Genomic DNA, 20,345 nt, shown 5'->3' with positions numbered 1-20,345 from the left:
CGTCACTCGCACTCGGGCCACACACGCCGCCTGTTCCCGCGCAGCGCCTGCGCCTGCGCACTGGGGGCCCGGCGAGCACCTGCGGGTGGGTCTGCGCCTGCGCGAACAAGCTCCCACGTCGTGGGGGGGGGGGTTGTCCTTGCCGCAGTGACAAGTGAAGTGAAGGCTTGAAAAGTATTTATGAGTATAGGCGGTGCTGAGGAGCCGGGGGACACTCCTGGCGGTGCTCAGGGATCACTCCTGGCAGTCAGGAATCGAACCCGCATCAACCCCGTTCAGGGCAAGTACCTTACCTGCTTTACTATGCGTGTACAACTCGTGCCTTTAGTATTTATTTATTTTTTTGCTTTTGCTTTTTTTTTGGGGTCACACCCAGCGATGCTCAGGGGTTACTCCTAGCTCTGCACTCAGGAATCACTCCTGGCGGTGCTTTGGGGACCCTATGGGATGCCGGGGATCGAACCCCGGGATCAAACCCGGGTCTGCCGCATGCAAGGCAAACGCCCTACCCGCTGTGCTATCACTCCGGCCCCACGTGCCTTTAGTATTTAATATGATTCACACCAAAAGCATTTTTTAAAATTAATTTTTATTCTTTTACAAAACCACTCAGACTGCATCCTCGCCGTCTCCCTCTTCCAAGGGAAGAACACGCTAAAGGACCCCCAGAGCTGGCTTCAGGCTCAGGAGAAGATGCTCGAGCTCCTCCTCGTGGTTTCTGGTGCTCTACATCATCCGCGAAACTTCTCTGATAACAAACGATTCTTGAAGGTATGTGTTTATTTTAATTTATGATTGTTTCTGGGCCACAGCTGGTGATGCTCAGGGCTTCCCCCCTGGCTTTGCACTCAGAGATCACTCCTGGTGGGACTGGGGGACCATGTGGGATACCAGGGATCAAACATGAGCTGGCTGTGTGCAGGGCAAGTGCTGTACCACCATACTATCGCTGCAGCCCCTGAAAAGCATGTATGAAGAAGCAGCCTTGGAAGAGTTACGGACACACTCTGCATACTACTTTAAAAATTAATACGGGGGGCCGGAGCGATAGCACAGCGGGTAGGGCGTTTGCCTTGCACGCGGCCGACCCAGGTTTGATTCCCAGCATCCCATATTGTCTCCTGAGCATCACCAGGAGTGATTCCTGAGTGCAGAGCCAGGAGTAACCCCTGCGCATCGCCAGGTGTGACCAAAAAAAGCAAAAAAGAAAAAAATTAATACGGGGCTGGCGTTCATGCTTTGCAAGTGGTGTCCTGGATCAAGCCTGGCCCCCAGCCCCAGCACTACCTGGAATAAACCCTATTAAGCCAACTTAATACAGAAACTGGGGGTGTAGTTCAGTGCTGGGGTGTGTGCCTCGACAGTGTGATGGGCTTAGGTTCTATTCCCAGCACTAAAATTAATTTAAAAGTAGACAAGAAGTCCACCCCCCTGTGAGGAAGAGCATGTTTCTCCTGCATTCTCCCAAGTTTTGAGGTCTAACATGGAATTATTCACACCCCATGACCCGAACCCCTTGGCAGTATAGTGGGAAACAGTGGGTTTTAGTACAGCCACGAAGTAATGGTGGAGAAAAATGTGAATATGGAAAACTTCTCATTCCAATGCTAAGTACAGAAGCTTCAGGACTGTGCAAATCATTGTTAAACATCCAATACAGCTTAAATACATTAGAGGCAGTAAAATTTGCTCAAAAAAGAATTTTGATATTTATTTTTCTTGTTGAGGGTTACTTCTCCCACAGGGGCTGAAGGATTTTGCAGTACTCAGATTGAACCTGGGCTTCTAAAATACACAGCACACGCTCCAGTTTGTTTTTTGGTTTCGTTTTTGGGTTTTTTTTTTTTTGGGTCACACCCAGCGATGCACAGGGGATCCACATTCCTGGCTCTACACTCAGGAATTACTCCTGGCAGTGCTTGGGAAACTATATGGGATGCTGGGAATCAAACCCGGGTTGGCCGCATACAAGGCAAATGCCCTACCTGCTGTGCTATCACTCCAGCCCCCACACACTCATTATTTGAGCCATTTTATCATTCCCTTTTCTTCTATTGTCCTTACACTCTTATTAGTGTTGCTCCTAGCAGAGCTGAGGTCCCAAGCAGTGACACTTTGTGGGGCAGGAGGTGCCAAGGGTCATATTCAGAGTCTTGTGCATGCCAGGTATTGTGCTCTACCACATGATCTATCTCCCTAGCCTCCCCCACCTGCCACATCTGTTGTTACAATGGCCACGTACAAAGGTCTGTAAACTCTCTTTCTCAGAAAAAGAGCTGGACCTGCACTACTTGCTGTCCCGGGAACTCACCCTCCTCTGATCCGAGGAGCCACATACCGCCCAGCAAGGGGCAATAGGAGGGTTCCCGTGTATCACATATATCATCTGTTACTACATGGCCAGGGCCCGGAGAGATGGCACACCTGGTAGGGCACTTGCATTGCTCGCAGCCAACCCAGGTTTAATCCCCGGCATCCCATATGGTCCCTTGAGCACCACCAGGAGTATTTCCTGAGTGGTGTGACCTAGGAGTAATCCCTGAGCATCATCAGGTGTGGCCCCAAAACAGCAACAACCAAAAAGAGCCCATATGCGTTTTAGGGTTTTTTTTTTTTATGACTATATCACTGTATCACTGTCATCCTGTTGCTCATCGAGTTGCTCAAGCGGGCACCAGTAATGTCTCCATTGTGAGACTTGTTGTTACTGTTTTTGGTATATCGAATATGCCACGGGGAGCTTGCCAGGCTCTGCCATGGGGGCGAGATACTCTCGGTAGCTTGCCATGCTCTCCGAGAGGGGCGAAGGAATCGAACCCGGGTTGGCTGCATGCAAGGCGAATGCCCTACCCACTGCGCTATTGCTCCAGCCCAATAAAAATTAATTTTTAATAATTGTTTGATCTCACAATAGTGTCACTGAAGGGACTGTGTAGGATTTACTGGGATGGTCGGTACTGGCTGAACACCCACTTTTTTTTTTTTTTTTTTTGCTTTTTGGGTCACACCTGGCAATGCACAGGGCTTACTCCTGGCTCTGCACTCAGGAATTATTCCTGGCGGTGCTCAGAGGACCATATGGGATGCTGGGGATTGAACCCGGGTCATTCGTGTGCAAAGCAAACACCCTACCCATTGTGCTGTTGCTTCAGCCCCACCCACATATTCTTTTCTTATTTAAAATTTTTTATTAGTGAATTATTTTTTATTAGTGAGGTACAGCTACAGACCCACAAACCTTCATGCCTGCACCTCAGTTTTACAGCGGTCGAGTGCCCACCTTCCAACCCCATTAAACGGGTTTTTAATAGGGGTATTTATTTGGGGCCGGGGAGGGTTTACATATTACAATTATGTAAATGTCCTGTATTCGTGGGAGAGACCCAACAGGATTGAGTGGCTCATCCCCCTAAGCTTCTGCAACCACTGTAGATCCCTCACGTAAAGGACGGTGGGAAGGAGGAAGGGACAGTCAGCTGGGGAGGCTCAGTAACGTAGATTTGAGTTTTGCCTTCTCGGAGGGAGTGGGGGCTGGAGCAATAGCACAGCGGGTAGGGCATTTGCCGTGCACTCGGCCAACCCGGGTTCGATTCCCAGCATCCCATATGGTCCCCTGAGCACCGCCAGGAAATAATTCCTGAGTGCAGAGCCAGGAGTAACCTCTGCGCATCGCCGGGTGTGACCCAAAAAGGAAAAAAAAAATTGTTGTTGAGTTTTGCCTTCTCCATAGAAACACAATTGGTGTTCCTAGAGAGCCCCCCCGCCCCCCCCCCCCATGAAAAGGGTCACATGGAAACAGGCTTCAGAACGCTTTCCTATAAAATCAACCTGTTGCCAAGATGATGTTTGGGGGTGGCAGGCATTTGCTCCCCTGCCCCTTGAGCCGAGCTTCTTTTCCCACGTCTTCAAAGCCACGAATGACCCCACACAGGGCACACTCAGAGGACACGCGCTGCGGAAATCAGAAACCTCCAAAGCCAAATAATTGACTTTATTTGCGACCACTCCGAGGCCTCCCTGAGGTGCTGAGGGCGCGGGGGACGTCTCCCTACTTTCTTAAACCTCGCTGCAACAGAAAATACCGTAGATGCTTCATCACAGCAGACTTCGGGGAAGCCGCCAGACCCGGAGGGGCCCCTCTGGGCTTCTTCGGAGCCCGCTGACCGTGGGGGGCATCTGTGTGGCGGGGAGCAAGCCCAGCGTCTCGGCCGTCTGGGCGCTGGAGGGGGAGTCGGATGCCGTCCTCTCCGGAATGTGGGGGACCCCGGTGAGAGGGCAGCGAGGGGTCAGGATGCCTTGGCCTCGGAGTGGGGGCCCATTGCTGGCGCCGGGCCAGGCGCGGGCTGGAGGTTATCCTGTTCCACAGGGCCGTGCCCAGCCTGGCCGCGGTGCCCTGCAAGCTCCCTTTAAAGCTGGCGGCGCCTGGGGCACGGGAGGAAGGCTGTGGCCCCCGCAGGCGGCTCTCCGCGGGCTTCAGACTCCCTCTTCTCTGGAGTGTGGGCAGTTGACGTTGGCTTCGGGGAGGCTCAGGGGCGTCCTGGGGGCCCGGGCCTGAACTGGAGCGTGCGACCCCCTCTCTGCTGGACGCCCTGGGGGGCCCCGGGGAGGCTCCTGACCGGCCCGTGTTGCTGCTGCTGCCTTTGCTGCTGCTGCCTTCCTCAAGGCAGGGCCCGGGGGCCGCTTCTGGGCCAGGCCTGGACTCTGGGAGCTGGGCCCTAGAACCAGCTGCTTCCTGCTCTTGCCGTGGTTCTCTGAGGCCCCCTGCTGGCCGGACTCTTCTCGGCCTTTCTGGACGGGAGGGACGGTCCTCAGATGCCCGCCGGGGCGGCCCACGCCTTTCCAGCCGGCTGCCTTCGGGAGGACGTTGCTGGCTCTTCCTCTCCAAGGGCTGAGCCCTCTCTGGGAACCCCGCGCCCACCTTGGAGTCCTGGGCCTCCCCGGGTCTTTCCCGCGGGCCTGGCTGCTTGCAGTCTCCGTGGAATCCGGGGCGCGCCGTCGGGGCCAGGGGTGGGGGACGGGGGCCTGAGGCGGAGAGCAGATGGGACGCCAGGATGCGCTGCGGGAGGCCCCAGTGCAGGTGCGTACTCTTACTGCGCAGGACGGACTCCAGGAGCAGCCGCTGGCTACTCTTCAGGACCAGCCGCTTGGGCCAGCCCGTGCCGGGATGCGTGGAAGCATCTAGAACCAGGGAGGCTTTGGGGGCCCGGCACCACGGCCTGGAGGGCAGGCCTGAGTGAGTGGCCAGAGCTGGTGGGTCGGGGTGCATCGGGGACGTCGGGCCTGGGTGGGCAATGCCTCCACCCGCGGCTTTGTTCTTTCGTGGCCTTCTCCTGGCTTTGAGCGGAGCCGCGGTCTCCTCGTGCCTCCCGTCAGGGGTCATGGGCCGGCTTGCCGAGTGCGCCCCCTCCGCCCGGGCCACCAGCTCCCCCGGCTGGGGGGGCGGCTCGCTCGCTGGGCAGCGGGCAGACGCTTCTGCCTCTTCTTCCCCCGGGGCTGCACCGCGGGAGCCAGCCGGGGTCGGGGCGCCCTCACCCGCAGAGGGCTCCAGGTGGGGACCGCTTCTAGCTGCATCCACGGCTTCGCTCTGGGCCTTGTCTTCTCGGCTTCCTGCGACCTCCTGGCTTCCCGCCGCCAGGATCTCCGCCCTGCGCTGGGGTCCTTGCCCCGGCACCCGCCTCTCCCCACCAGTTTCGCTTCTTGACTCTTCCCCGAAGTCTCCCCCAGGAGCCTGAGTCTGCGTCTCAGTGTCGCCGCTGGGCCCTCCCGGGCTTCTCTCCCCTTCGATGCCGACATCATTGTCGCCTCCTATCTCGCCCGCGGCCGGCCATTCCGCCCAGCCCGTCTCCCCGGCGCTTTCGCTTCTTAGCTGTGTCGGGAGCCCTGCCCGGCGCTCCCGGACGCCAGCCGCCTCCGTCCCAGCCGCACGCTGGCTGCTCCTCTGCTCTTCCGCTTCGCTCCCTGCTCCTGCCCGCTCCCTGTCCTGCCCCGCTGGCGGGTGGCTCTCTGCAGAGTCGCCTCCCAGCGGTCCCGGACCCCCACTCTTGGGGCTCTGGGTCTCCCCCACAACGCCCTTGCCCTCAGCTTTGCTCTCATTTCTCTGCTCTGGGGCCTCTGTTCCGCTCTCACCTCCTGCAGGGCTTGGGGTTCCTTCTTCCTCTCTGTCCTCCTCCCCATCCTCCACCTGGTTCTCTGGAGCTGGAAGCTCGGTGCTCTTCCCGCCTGCCTCCCTCGCCCCTGATGAGTGAGTTTCTTCAGCGGCCTCGTCGGGTGACTCTTCCCCGTTCCCTGCCCTGGGTGCCTGGGTGCCACCCTCCTCTCGACTCCACTCCTGCGTCGTCTCCCACTCTGGCCAGTGAGTCTTTCCAGGACGGCCGCTGTCGGTCGGAGCCTGCTCTTCATCCCCGGGTGCCTGGGTCTCTCCCCGGTTTGCTCTCTCGGCCTCTCTCGGGCTTGTCTCCCCAGGAGCCTCCACGTCCAGCTGCTCCCAGATTGTCCTCCCTGCGGAGCCTCTGGATGAACCCGGCGCCCCTGGCTCCGTCCCCGCGGCAGGTGCACCCTCAGCGGTGCTCTGGCCTCTCCTCTCTGCTGCCTGGAGCTCCGCTCTGTGTTGGACTGCCGTCGGGCTGCGGTGCTCCCCTGCCGCCAGCCCCAGCTCCCCGGCCGTGGTGCTGACCACCGGCATCGCGTCTGCCCGCCACAGCGCCTGCATCACCACCCAGTCCTCCTCTCTCACCTCCCTGAGTCTCGTCTTCCTGGAACCCTCCAGCCTCCTCCGACGCTGGACTCCCCACGTCTGAAGTTCGCTTTTCAGTTGCTCCCAGACCTCTGCCCTGGATGTTGGTCTCTGCCCGGCTCTCTCTGCTGGGCCGTGGGTCTCTGTGTCATCCTGTTTCATTTTTCCCAGGCCCTCCCCTGCAGAAACCCGGGTTTCCCAAGCTTTCTCTCTGCCAGCCTGCTCCTGGCTTCTCCCCTCTCCTGCCAGAGTTTCTGTACCGGAATCACCTGGAATCTGGGCTCGGCTGCCCCCTCGGGGCTCCCCTCCAGCCTGGTCCTGCGCCGCCATTCCTCTGATCTCCCCTCCGGTGGCTCTCCGGTTCTCCTGCACCACCGGGGCCTCCGCAGCACCGTTAGCCCCACTCTCGTCCTGCAGCACCGCCCGTCCCGACGTTAGCGTCTCTGAGTCCGTCTCCCCTCTGACCGCCTCCTGGTCCTCTCCTCTGGGCGCCTGGACGCCAGCCTCCTGTGCTCCAGGAATCTCATGTCCGCTTTCCCTCCGACTACTGTCCCCTAGTTCTTCAGTGGCGACCCTGTTCTCAGCTGCCACCCGCTTCTGGGGGAGGCCCGGAGTCTGGCTGCGCCCTCCCAGGCCGCGGCTGTCCGCACAGTCCTCCCGTCTAATGCCCATCAGGCGTTGCCTTCCGGGTGCCGGGGCCTCCCTCGCGTCCTGCCGGCTGCTCTTGGCCTGTTTCACCGCCCCTCGAGCCTGGGCCCGCTGACCACCATCTCTGCCTACTGTCGGGCGTCTCTTCCCAGCGGCCCGGTCCCGCTCCCTGCTGGACGCTGCCCCTGGCTGGCTGGGAGGAGCCAGCAGGAATTCTTGGGGGCAAATACACAGTGTCTGGGGCGGAGGGAGAGCAGTGGCCAAAGACACGGACGGGGGGTCGGGCCGAAGGTTGACGACGGGTTCCAGTGACACCAGCTCCTCCTGCGCTTCGAACAGCAGATGCTCCATCCTCTCGTACATCTCCACGGCCGCCGGGGACAGGGACTTGAAAATCTTGTCATCACTGAAAACCCAGGACACCGGCCACGATTCCCACACGCTGTCCGGGGGGAGTGTGCTGGTGCCGGGGAAGGGGGTACCGCAGCACAGGGGGGCTGCGGAGGAGAGGGCCTCCCGGCACGGGGACGGCCAGGGGAGCAGGTACAGGGGCCACGACTCCCAGAGCTGTTTCTGGTGTCTCCCTCGCTTCTTCTGTGCCCACTGTTGGATGTGCGCCTCGAGCTCCCGGAACTTGCGAGGGCTGAAGTGAATGGCGGGGGCGAGTCTGGAATGCATGTCCGGCCTCCTGGAGGCCACTGTCCACTTCCGTGGTGACCCCTGTAGGGGAGAACAGAGAATAGGAAGCCTGGACCCTTGGATGCTCACCCATCCAAGTGTCACCCCCATCTGCCAGCCAGATGAGGCTGCTGGGGCTCAGAGCAGAGGGCGTGTATCGAGACTGGAATGTGGCCTTTCCTCCACGTCTGCTCTGGGTGTGGAGGCGAAGGCAACAGACATCAGACAAGGTCCCGTTGGGAGCAATGGTCCGCACGCGCAAGACTCAACAATCAGCTATGCACCAGGATGGCAGGAGGTAGCACAGCAGGGAGGGCGTTTGCCTTGCACGCAGCCGACCCTGGTTCGGTCCCCGGCAGCCCATAGGATCCCCTGAGCACCACCAGGGATGACTCCTGACTGCAGAACCAGGAATAACCCCCTGAGAACTGCCCCCAAGCAAACAAAAAATATCAAGTGTATATCAGAATTTTGGGGTATGGAAGAGTATTCTGATGGAAATAAAAGCTGAGTGGAAATGGGGGGACTGGAGGACTTCTTAGGGGAGGTGACATTTGATGGGAGACCTGAATAAAGTGAGGGAGAAAATCTGGGAAGAAAGAGCAAATTTGGGGGCTGGAGCGATAGTACCGCGGGTAGGGCGTTTGCCTTGCACGCAGCCGACCTGGGTTCGATTCCCAGTATCCCATAGGGTCCCCTGAGTAATTCCTGAGTGCAGAGCCAGGAGTGGCCCTGTGCGTTGCCGGTGTGACCCAAAAAGGGAAAAAAAAAAGCAAGCAAATTTGAAGACAGAGGCTTGGAGGATAGAACAATATGACATCTAGAAGACTAGCAGGAAAGAACCGCAGGGATGCAGTGAGCAGGGGCTGGGGGGCTAATCTGCTGCCCGATTGCACCCAGGGGCTCTACTGCTTGGGGCTCCGTGCTCCACACCAGAGTGTGCAGTCTCTGGGGCGTGGTGGCTGCTGGTGTGAGCACCACAGCTGGCTGCCCCCACACCACAAATGTGCTGAGATCTAGACTAGTGGGTGGACCCACCGCAAATAAAGGGGTGGGGGCGCCGCAAGCAGCAAAGGCATGGGGAGGGAGCCACGGTCACAGTCACCCCCCCTGGGAAAGAGGACGGGGGGACAGGCTGGCCACCATGTGGCCAGAACCAAGTGATGAGGAAGATGATGGGAGATGAGGTCAGAGACGGTCAGCCGGGGCCTCGGAGTCGGGTCAGGGGCCTGGACTTCCCTCTGGGCCTAAGCAGGAGAGCATCTGTCAGGACTATTGTGGGAGTTTGATTTGCAGAAGGCTTTGTTCCTCTTGCCTTGATTTTGCTTGGGGGCCATACTCGGTGGCTCAGAGGTCGTTCCCGGTGGTGCTCATGGGACCAGGTGGTACCATGAGCCCCGGGTCCCCCCATGTGAAGCATGCACCCCCTTTTGTTGAGTTGTCTCTCCAGCTCGCTGTGATCTGTTAAGTTTTTCTTGGGGCTGGGATCTAGCCCAGGGGTAAGGTATGTGCCTTTCACATGTAAGGCCCTGGGTTCAATCCTTGGCAACACATACACACCTTTATTCTTTTCTGTTTTTTTGGGCTACACTGGCGGTCCTCGGGGCTTGCTCCTGGCTCTGTGTTCAGGGATCAGTCTTTTTTTTTTTTCTTTTTTGGTCACACCCGGCAATGCACAGGGCTCTGTACTCAGGAATTACTCCTGGCAGTGCTCAGGGGACCATATGGGATGCTGGGAATCTAACCCTGGTTGGCCGCATGCAAGGCAAATGCCCTACCCACTGTGCGATCGATCCAGCCCCCGGGGATCACCTTTTTTTTTTTTTTTTGCTTTTTGGATCACACCCAGCGATGCTCAGGGGTTACTCCTGGCTTTGCACTCAGGAATTACTCCTGGCGGTGCTTGGGGGACCATATGGGATGCCGGGGATCGAACCCGGCCCTACCCGCTGTGCTGCTGTGCTATCGCTCCAGCCCCCCCGGGGATCACTCTTGATGGGCACAGGGGACTATATGGGGTGCTGGGGATCAAACCCAGGTTGGCCACATGCAAGGCACAGCCCCCGTGGCTGTGGGGATGATGCGACCTGTGTTGTTTGATCTCTTCTTTGCTCCTGCCCGCTGTGCTATCATCCCAGCTCCATATACACACATCTCTCCGACTCACAAACAGGTTTGTGAGTGAAAAAATAAAAAGCTTATTTTTTTTCCACACATGCAGAGCCAGTCTATGACAGGAGACACCCGCATGAGGACAGAGAGATGGCACACAGGGCCAGGTATCTCCTTGCATACGGCCAACTCCAGTTTGACCCCCTGAACACTACCAAGAGTGACTCCTGAGCACCACTGAGGGCAGCCCTAAATCCCCCACCCCCAAATAAATAGCAAGGAGAGAGATAAAAGGGGAGGGAGAGAGAAGGAGGGAGAGGAGGAAGGAAGAAGGGTGGGAGGGGGGGCAGCTGTCCTGTCAACTCTGGAAGCAAAGGCCGTGGTCAGGCAGGACCCAAACAGAGGGCAGCTCCTAGGGTGCAGAGGTCTCCCCTGGAATGAGAGGGGGCGCTGGAGAAGGTTTGCCAGGCTTGCCAGGGGACTCTCGGGTGGACTGAGTGCAGAGGGCGGGAGACAGGAGTCCAGGATGCTTGTCCTGGCCGCTGTGCTGCTGCAATTCATTTCCGGTCACCGAGACCTTGAAGCAAATGGTCGTGGGACTGGAGGAATGACAGTCCAGCGGGAAGGGTGTTTGCCTTGCACGTAGCTGACCCAAGTTCGATCCCCGGCGTCCCATAGGGTCCCCCAAACACTGCCAGAAGTTACTCCTGAGTGCAGAGCCAGGAGTGACCTCTGAGCATCGCCAGGTGTGACCCAAAAAGAAAAAAGAAACAAGTGTCCGAGCCGCTCACCTTGCTGGCTTCCTTCCTGCTGGAGCGCCCCCTGGTGAGCCAGCGCCAACAGTGCTGAACCTGCCAGATTACGAAGAGGCAGGAGACCAGCAGGTTCCCGCAGCACTGCGGGTGCCGGCAGCTGCGGTCCTGGTCGGTGAGCAGGACCCTCACGGGCTCCCACTCGGGCCCCTGGAAGGGGCCCACCAGTGCACAGATGCCCAGCAGTGACAGCAACATGGCAAACCTTAGGTCAGCAGATGGTACTAAGGGGTTGGAGGGCTGCACCTGTATGGCTGAGCCAGCCAGCGGGGAGCAGGATGACCCCCCAGTCACCCCCCATCACTGGACACCTCACAAAGGAGCCTGCTGCCGGGCCTCTGATTCAGAGCACCCCCAAGGGCAGTTGGCCCGGTGGCGGGGGGCTGCCCAGGGAGGGAACGGAAGCAGGGTTTGTCTGACACAGCCTGTCCTCTGCAGTGAGGAGATACAGGCTGCGGGGATGATGCGACCTTTGTTGTTTGATCTCTTCCTTCTGTTAGATAGTCTGGTGCAGTTATTCGTGTGTCCACCTCATTTCAGACATTTGGCGGTGTTGGTGGTGGCAGCCACACCCAGGAACAGTGGAGGGATGTGGCATGCGCTACCCATCAAACCCATGCAAGCCTGTGCCCGCCCGAGCCACATCTGACATCAGCGTTTAGTGGACACGCATTCAAAACTTGGGTTTCCTCATTCCCCTACCCAGCATGCCTTTCTCATTGTTCACAGTATCCTGATTTTCTCCTGGGACATTTACTTTTCCCATCTCAGGCTCAGTTTCGGTGGAAGAATAAATACAACCCTAAAATCGGTCTTACGCCCAAGGTCATCTTCAAAGCATCGGACAGGGCCGGAGAGACAGTAGAGGAAGGAAGGTGGCTTGATCCCCAGCTCTGCTTCTAGTCCTTTGAGCCCCACCGGGAATAACCCCTGAGCACAGAGCCAAGAGTGAGTCCTCAACCCAGCTGGGTACGGCCCCCCAAACAACACAAAAGCATGAACTATGTAGGGGCACAGATATATACCTAATCAGAACAGGCTCAGCTTTAATCCTCTCTAGTGGGGTTATAAGTGGTCCCCTGATAATCAGGGGGTACCAGGAGAAGGCCGTCATATATGAGCATAGATGGGGCTGATGGCACAACTCAGATCTGATTCTCTCACAGGCTCAGATGAGTCAAGGACAGAGGTACATGCTAAGTTGGGCAGCTGGACTACCTCTACCAGGGTGGCTCTATGAAGAACAGAAATTCAAGTGAGGAACAGGAGGCTGATGGGAAAAGAATTAAAAAATTTTTTAAAAAAAAAACCTGCAGCCAAGGACAGGGAGGACCTGGTCAACTCTCAGGCGGCCTCGCTGTTCATTAGTCACTGCCTTCCTGACTCTGTGCCTAGCCTAGGGCTATCCTATCACTGTATCACTATATATCACTATCATCCCGTTGCTCATCAATTTGCTCGAGCGGGCACCAGTAATGTCTCCATTGTGAGACTTGTTACTGTTTTTGGCATATAGAATATGCCACAGGTAGCTTGCAAGGCTCTACCGTGTGGGCAAGATACTCTCGGTAGCTTGCCGGGCTCTCCAAGAGGGAATCGAACCCGGGTCGGCCGTGTGCAAAGTGTTTACCTTCCACGGGGCTGACCCAGGTTTGATTCCCAGCATCCCATACCCCTGAGCACTGCCAGGAGTAATTCCTGAGTGCAGAGCCAGGAATGACCTCTGTGCATCCCTGGGTGTGACAAAAAAAGTGAAAAAAAAAAAAAGGTGGGGAGGGCTCTCCTATAGAACAGAAATTACCTAATGGCCACCTCAGACCAAGGCACTCTGGGACTAACCGAACAAAAGCAAGACCACTTCTGAACGATGTCAGTTCTCAAATAAAACCTAGAAAATTATCAGATGCCCCCTTCTCCTGGCCACAGTGAGTCATTGCCATTATAGTGACAGAACCTCAATCCTGCAACCTGGCCGATAATGTTTATGAAGATGCCCAGTCATAGACTTATTCATACTTCCTGATAGCATCTAATTCAAGCAAAGTCCACTTGCATGAACTTCCCTCCAAATCTCCTAAACCCAAATCCTGGAGTTAGTCCTTTCCAACACCGTCTTACTGAGAACCCACGATTCCCCATGGTGCGAGTTCTCCCTGTCACAATGAGCAGAGAAATCAGAGCTGTGCCACATTAGCAACAGAGTGAGATGCACGGTATTAGCACTGCCCTGCTCCCCTTCAGCCACCCTCTGGGCTCCACAATCTTCTCTCAAACTTGCCACCAAACATATCTATGTGAAACAAGCACTTCTTTAGACAAGGTATGATGCCATAAACTAGGTGTGCCAGGTTTCCCAGCAGTGACCAGCTCTGTTCTGGGCGTGGTAAGAAAGATAATGAACCAAGACAGGGTCAGTGAGTGCTATAGACAGCAACTACAGAGTGGGCGTGGGTGCTCCTGAGTCCATCCAAGAGAGGTGATTACCTGGTCCGAGGGAGGCTTCCCTGAAGTGATAAACAGGAGTTAATAAAGGAGGAGACTGGAACATAGGACCGTCAACAGAAGGGGCTGAATGAGTAGAGAGAAAGGGGAGTACTTATGAAAAAAAAAAAGAAGTGACTGGATGTAAGACCGTGTGAGGTGGGGAGGGCAGGTGGAGGAGGGCCTAGAAAGTCTTGGAAAGGATTTTAGGGTCTTAAGTACAGAAGTATAGAGACTGGGGGTATGGATCATTTGCCTGGTATATATGAAGCCCTGAGTCCAATGCCCAGGACCAACAAAGAAAATAAAGGTTTAACTACAAAAGTGTAATAAAAGATGAATGGATCGTGAGAGTATGTCAACATTTATTAACAGCGAAATAGCAAGACCTAAAAGGGTCAGCTGGTTCTGAGAGAACTGGGAGATGAAGTTATTATACAATTGGGAAACAAAATTAATTAGGTAAAGCATACAGGCTCATTGTTCAAGAACATCCTACTTTGATTTTTCAAAAGTGAAAATAATGGGGCTGGAGCCCGGGTTCGAATCCCAGCATCCCATATGGCCCCTTGAGCACCGCCAGGGATAATTCCTGAGTGCATGAGCCAGGAATGACTCCTGTGCATTGCCAAGTGTGACCCCCCCCAAAAAAAAAGCAAAAAAAGAAAAAAGAATATCGGGGTTGGAGGTGGAGAGATAGTACAGTGGGTATGGCTCTTGCTGTGCTCTGGGCTGGGTTTGATCCCCTGACCACCCGGTACCACATAAGGTCTTCCAGCACTTCCAAGGGTGACCCCTGAGTACAGAGCCAGGAGTACTGATGTCATTTCTTAGTTGTGCTACATGTTCGTACTGGCTTGACTCATTACGCCGGCCAGTAATTTTGCAGACTGGGAAAAAAAAAAAACAGAACAATACTTCCGGTCCGTTTCCCGGAAGCGAGGCCTTTTCAGAGAGTTCCGCCCTTAGAGGGGCGGGATCTTCCGGCTCCATGACGCTGCTTCCGCTTCCGGCCGCGCGCGCGGCCATTTCTACTCCATCGCGGCGCCTCTTCGGCCGGAGTCGAGCGCTGCGCGTCGGCGGGCGGGAGGGCGGCTGAGCTCCGGGAGGTGTGGCGCGACCGCTGGACCCAGCCATGGTGAGTGCGCGTGTCGGGCCCGCGGGAGCGGGGCTCGCGGGGGTGGGCTCGCGCGCCCTCCGGGGAGGCCGAGACCCTGCGTGGGTCGGAACCCGGGCAAGCGCAGCCTCGCCGCTGCCGCGGGGTCTCGGCAGGCCCCGGGCTGCAATCCGGGCTCCCGGGTGCTGCCGCAGGGGTGGGGGCAGGGGGCTTTGCCCGTCGTCCGCGGAAAGCCCGAGTTCGGCGAGCGGCGCGGCAGCCAGAACCAGCCCACGTGGGAGAGCGCGGGGTGTTGCACGAGGGACGCCCGCCCCGCCCTTAGCTCCCGCCCCTTCTCTTTTCCGTTTCTTTTCCCGGTTTGCGTGGTCTTGTTTTTTTAGGGGGCTGGTGTGAAACCTGGGTGCGGAGAGGCTGACCCGGCTGCTGACGGCTCGGGAGCGGGAGATCCGGGAATCCCTGGGTCCGCCTCTGGTTCCGACCGCGAGCCACGCGTGCCGGGGGGCTTGGAATTTAGAGCCTGGAGGGGAGGGGCGCGTGCGGGGTCCCCGCTGCTAGCTCGGGGGTCTCCGACAACTCGGATCCTGTTGTCACGGGGGCTGGTTTCTTGCAGATTGAGGTTTATTTAATTCCTGATGGGACTTTGAAACCCGGGCGGGGGCGTCTCTCGCCGCCCTGCCATCCCTCCCTCCCTCCGGACCTCACACCCGATGGAATTCGGGGTTTGTAGTCCGATCTCATCCCCAGTGGTTCCGTGGGAAGTTTTTTAATGGGAGGGGCCCAGAAGCCGCTGGACTTGGCTGTGTATGGAATGAGCTGGGCTGCCTTGCATGGTGAACACTCGGTCCTGAGGCCCGGGGAGACCCAAAGACCAAACGAGGGGGTCAAGTCGCCTGGCGAAGGGATCTCACGCCCTCCTCTTTCTGATGGTGCCTCTCCTGGAGGTCTTTATGTGTCTGTCATTGCAAGTTGTGAGTTCTTATTTCTAGAGATGTACTAATCTCTAAAGCCTGTTCGAGATCACTGGCATTAAAAATATATATATACTTAGGAGGAGTGATTGGAATTAAGGTGGCGTTGAGCCCTTGTTTGCTGAGTCAAGTTTAGCAAAGGGGGGGGGAGGAGACACACACCCCCAGCAATACTCGGAGCTACTCCTGGTTCTGAACTCAGGAATCCCTCCTGGTGGTGCTCAGGGACCATCTGAGATGCCCGCCCAGGTCCGCTGAGTGCAAGGCAAATGCCCTATCCCGCTGCACTATCTATCTCCAGCCCAGCATTTTTATAATCTAGGGACATAAATTGTAACCACGCAAAGGGTAAGGATTAAGAGGGAGGGAGGGAAGAGAGGAAATAGCAGATGTGACAAAAGGGGTATTTTGACCCTTTTTTTGGCAGTGCCAGGGATGGAACCAAGGGCCTCACATATTAGGCAAGTGTTCAACTGCGGAGCTGTATTCCCAGCCCTGAAGGGAGATATTACCCCAGTGCATCCACACTGTAAGGTTCTAAGTGCTCCAGTCAAAGCACAATGTGGGGGCTGGAGTGATAGGACAGTGGCTAGGGCACTAGCCTGGCATGCAGCTGACCCAGGTTCAGTCCCCACACCCCACATGTTCCCTGAGCCCTGCCAGGAGCGACCCAAGCATCACCAGGTGTGGCATAAACACAAAAGTGTTTAATGGGTTGTTTGTTTGGAGGCTTGTCTGGAATGCTCTTGGCTCAGTGTGATGCTTTGATTCCCCCCTAGGCTGACGCTGACGTGAACCCGAAAGCTTACCCCCTCGCAGATGCCCACCTCACTAAGAAACTTTTGGATCTTGTTCAGCAGTCATGTAACTACAAGCAGCTACGGAAAGGAGCCAATGAGGGTACGGCAGCCGCAGAGGGTGGGGCACCACCGGTCTCTGGTCGGGGCTTTGGGCTTGGGAAGGGGCGGGATCCTCTTGATGGGGCCCACGAGAGAACTGAAGGGCAGCATTTCATGTGGCACTGAGGGTCCGTGGAACAAAAACATCCCTGTTGCGGCTGGAGGAATAGCACAGCAGAGAAGGCGGTTGCCTTGCACCCGGCCGACCCGGGTTCGATTCCTAGCATCCCACGTGGTCCCCTGAGCAAAGCCAGGATTAATTTTTGAGTGCAGAGCCAGGAGTAATCCTGAGCATTGCTGGGTGTGACCCAAAAAGCATTTAAGTACCCATGCCTCCTGTGAGAATGGGCACCAGGGTCTGAACTCAAGCCGGGTGGCTCTGGGGCCTGTACTCTTGTCCAGTGCTCCAGCCTTATTACCCTGCATGGGCCACACATTGGACCAGCGTGAGTGGGTATTGTGTGGGGTTTCCAGAAGCCTTGGTCATTGCGGTTGGCAGGAACGCCCTGATCTTTGGTATGAATGAGTTGAGGACCTGGGTATGGAGAGAGCTCAGGGGTGGAGCACGTGTCCTCATGTGTGAGTCTCTGGGTTCCTCTGGCGCACACACGCCCAAAAGAAGATTTGTGATGTGTTTTAACAAGATTGTTGCCTCGGTGTAGGGTGGAAAGGCTGGGGTGGGGCGTATCGGTGTTCAACCCCTCATTTCCACCAAGGGACAGAAACGCCAGGGCTTGCCCAGTTCTCTGGCACCCGCCCTGCCTGAGCCTCACCAGCCCCTCTGGGCCCTGTGTCCTCTTGCAGCCACCAAAACGCTCAACAGAGGCATCTCAGAGTTCATCGTGATGGCTGCAGACGCCGAGCCCCTGGAGATCATCCTGCACCTCCCGCTGCTGTGTGAAGACAAGAACGTGCCCTACGTGTTTGTGCGCTCCAAGCAGGCGCTGGGTAGGGCCTGCGGGGTGTCCCGGCCCGTCATCGCCTGCTCCGTCACCATCAAAGAGGGCTCCCAGCTGAAGCAGCAGATCCAGTCCATCCAGCAGTCCATCGAGCGGCTCCTGGTCTAGCCCGCGCCCAGCCCCGTGCCCCCTCCCCAGTGTTGTGTCTTCCTGTCTGTCCGTGTGTAGGACCCCGGCTACTTTCTATCATAAACTATTGTGGTACAGTCGGGTGTTCGTGGGCTTGTATTTTCAGACTCGGCCCTCCGTCTCTCCCTTTGGTGGTCCTTCTGCCGTTGAATCTCTCTGGAGAAATAGGAACTATGCCCCAAACTGGGAGCAGAGTGGTGGCACCGTTCAATGCAGGGAGGAGCCAGGAAAGGGGTCTGGCTCCTGCTGTGTGCAGGAAAGTGGTTGAGCAAGCACCCCCCGCTGTGGTCAGCTCTGGTGGAGTTTGGTCAGTGTGTCAGCAAGAAGAGGTTCTCTGTTCTCTGGGGGCTGCATATCCTTTGGGGAGGAAGCCCATGTTCTGTGCAGTTGTCACCCCTTCGTTAGGGTCCCTCTGTTTGCATTGGGCACTGGGGTGCAGTTTTCCCCTCCAACGTGCCCAAGGATGGCAGGCAGCAATGGACCAGGCTGCTGTGGGATCCAGAAGTGGCCCTGTGGAGACGAGACCATAGGCTGCTGACCTGGGTCTTCAAGGGACCAGGAGTGAAGAGAAGGAGCCGATGGGTCCTGCAGTGAGGGTTCTGGCAAGGCAGACACCTGGCCGGAAGCCACCGCAGAGGTGCAAGTGATGGACTCCGGGGAAAGTAACCTGTCTGGGGTGAATGGAAGGTCCTTCCATGGCCCTGTGGGTGCCAGTGTCGGTCAGGTGTACACCATAATGGTATTAAGTGCCACCTCTGAGCGTCTTGAAACATTCGAAAGAGCAGTTCACTGCTGGGAGAAATACACTGGAGCGGTTCTGTCCTCTCAACTACACCAGGGGCTCTGGAAACGCCACAACCTCCCAGAACAGGCTCCCTGGCCCCTTGGCGGGTCAGTCTGGAGGGGTGGGGGTGGGAGGGCGTGTGCACACAGCCCTGGGGAGTTGCTTCAGGTGGGAGCCGAAGCTGGGAGTAGGGGCTGTCCTTCCTGCCCTCCTTCCCCCAGGTGCCCAGGTGTTCCCAGTGAAGAACCACTGTTGCAGAATCAGGGCTCCTAGTGGCGCTTGGCATCTGCTTGAGGTTGTGGGGGGCTAGTCTCAGCCCTTCTTCCCCCCTCCCCTGTAATGACCTGAATTTCCTTCCACCTGTAATGTTTTCTTCCAAGGGAGAAGTACCTGGGCCTGAAGATGTACCCAAAGTGCTGGGGCGCTGCCTGGTGTTGTGGCTCCAGTAGCCCCAGCACTGCTGGGCCATGGCAGCAGCAGGCCAGAAGCAACCCCGGGGTCCCAGGCTCCTGTGCGCTGCTTTAGAGTCAACCAAAATAAAAGGCACAAAGTAGGTTTAAAGACAAGAACGGGGCCGGAGAGATGACTCCGCAGGCTTTGCGTGCCGGAGGCCAAGGACCAAGCTTCCTGAGCAGCAGAAGCCCAGAAACAGCAGAAGCCCAGGGAGGAGACCCCACCTCTGCCTCCCTGAAGTGCTCATTCTGGTCTGAAAGGAGCCCCAAGTCCTGACACTCCCACACAGGTTGCTTCCACACTCAATCCTCCAAAGCAGGCTCGGGGCCAGGGAGACACCCCAACACCATGTGGTCCCAAATACCTCCGGGCGCAACTCCAGGCACTGGACTGGGAGTCGCTCAGCACCTGTGTGAGGCCCCCAAACTAAAGCAGCAGAAGAGCAGGAAAACGACCTCCGACCCCCAGATATTACCCTCAGAATGAGCCAAGCACATTCTCAGGCTGCAGCCAGGGAACAGGACTGGGCAGGGAGGGGACTGTTCTCTGTCCTTAACTGTCAAACTCACTCCCACTGGTATGTGGTTCCCACTGGGATGTTCCCACTGGAGTTAAGCTGGTGGCACATGCTTTCTGGGTGCAGCAGGCACCTCTCTCCCACAAAGAACAGTCCATAGCACACCATCGGGTTCTTTATTCAGACCGAGAGTAAGGCACACAAGTGGGAGGGCTACCCTGTCTCCAAGGCAACAGAAAATCCTTGGCATCGCTCCAGGCGGGAGCAGGAGAGCACCAGAGGGCAGCCTGGCGGCAGTGTGGACGGTCAGGCCTGAAAGTGCTTGGTGAGCGCGTCCAGCAGCTCCTGCTTCTTCGTGCCCGCCTTGAGCTGATACACCCTGCAGGCCTCCTTCAGCAAGGGCACGGTGAGCTTGCCCAGCGTGCCCGCGCTCACGTGGGCCTTCAGCGCCTCGTCAGACAGCTCCACCTTGGGCCTTTTGCTTCCGGGGCCGTCCTCATCTGGGAAGGAGGTCAGTGGAGGTGATGGGAAATGCACGCATGGGAGGTGTGTGCTGCGGGGTGCTGCACTGAACCCCCTCCCCCAAGGCTTGGGCCTACGTAGAGCACCCCAGGATGCAGGTGTCTGGCTAAGCAGCTTCACTGAGCAGAGTCAAAAGACTGAGTCCAAAGGGAGCCACGGCGGAGCCTGCGGGGGCTGGGGGCGGCTCAGTGTAAACCATTGGCTCTGCTTTTTTTTTTTTTTTCCATTTTATTTTGTTTTGGGGGTTTGTTTTGTTTTTAGGCCACACCCAGCAGTGCTCAGGGCTTACTGATGGCAAGCAAGCGCCCTCCCTGCTGTCTGGCCTCTCCACCCCACTTGTTCTGGATGTGAGGCCCTGGGCTGGAGCCCCAGCACAGCGACAAGAAGTGGCGTGCACACCATCCTTACGCATGGCCGCTTCCCTTGCTGCCGAAGGCATCTCTGGAGCACGGGGTGCTCAGTGAAGGGACAAGAAGGCCAGCACAGGCGGGTGCGCTGGGACCCACCCCTGATGCAGATGGAGATGTCTCACT

The 20,345-nt window shown here is 57.1% G+C and overlaps 3 protein-coding genes and 1 pseudogene across 4 annotated transcripts in view; 1 reads left to right on the top strand and 3 right to left on the bottom strand.

Annotated features, from left to right (window-relative positions):
- Window positions 1-2: 2 nt before the first annotated feature.
- Window positions 3-11,181, bottom strand: CUNH22orf46 (chromosome unknown C22orf46 homolog). The gene is made up of 4 exons (XM_055143624.1): window positions 11,035-11,181; window positions 4,919-8,101; window positions 4,617-4,788; window positions 3-97 (listed from the first exon to the last, which is right to left on the bottom strand). The coding sequence occupies exons 1-4, from the start codon at window positions 11,179-11,181 to the stop codon at window positions 3-5; spliced, it is 3,597 nt and encodes a 1,198-aa protein (XP_054999599.1).
- LOC129406149 (small nucleolar RNA U3) lies at window positions 605-781 on the bottom strand (annotated as a pseudogene).
- A 3,264-nt stretch (window positions 11,182-14,445) lies between the features above and the next one.
- Window positions 14,446-17,613, top strand: SNU13 (small nuclear ribonucleoprotein 13). The gene is made up of 3 exons (XM_055142735.1): window positions 14,446-14,602; window positions 16,329-16,449; window positions 17,253-17,613. The coding sequence occupies exons 1-3, from the start codon at window positions 14,600-14,602 to the stop codon at window positions 17,513-17,515; spliced, it is 387 nt and encodes a 128-aa protein (XP_054998710.1). The 5' UTR covers window positions 14,446-14,599; the 3' UTR covers window positions 17,516-17,613.
- Window positions 17,614-19,447: 1,834 nt separating this feature from the next.
- Window positions 19,448-20,345, bottom strand: part of XRCC6 (X-ray repair cross complementing 6) — a 42,379-nt gene continuing 41,481 nt past the window's right edge. For both annotated transcript variants that reach the window (XM_055141499.1, XM_004610723.2), the window contains exon 13: window positions 19,448-19,790. In XM_055141499.1, the coding sequence (XP_054997474.1) occupies window positions 19,597-19,790 (194 nt within the window). In that variant the 3' untranslated portion in view covers window positions 19,448-19,596. The remainder of the gene's footprint in view (window positions 19,791-20,345) is intronic.

The sequence above is a fragment of the Sorex araneus genome, chromosome 6 (assembly GCF_027595985.1).
Source record: "Sorex araneus isolate mSorAra2 chromosome 6, mSorAra2.pri, whole genome shotgun sequence".
Taxonomy (NCBI): Eukaryota; Metazoa; Chordata; class Mammalia; order Eulipotyphla; family Soricidae; genus Sorex; species Sorex araneus.
The sequence above is the reverse complement of the archived record's forward strand: the minus strand, read 5'-3'. Positions and strand labels throughout refer to the sequence as shown.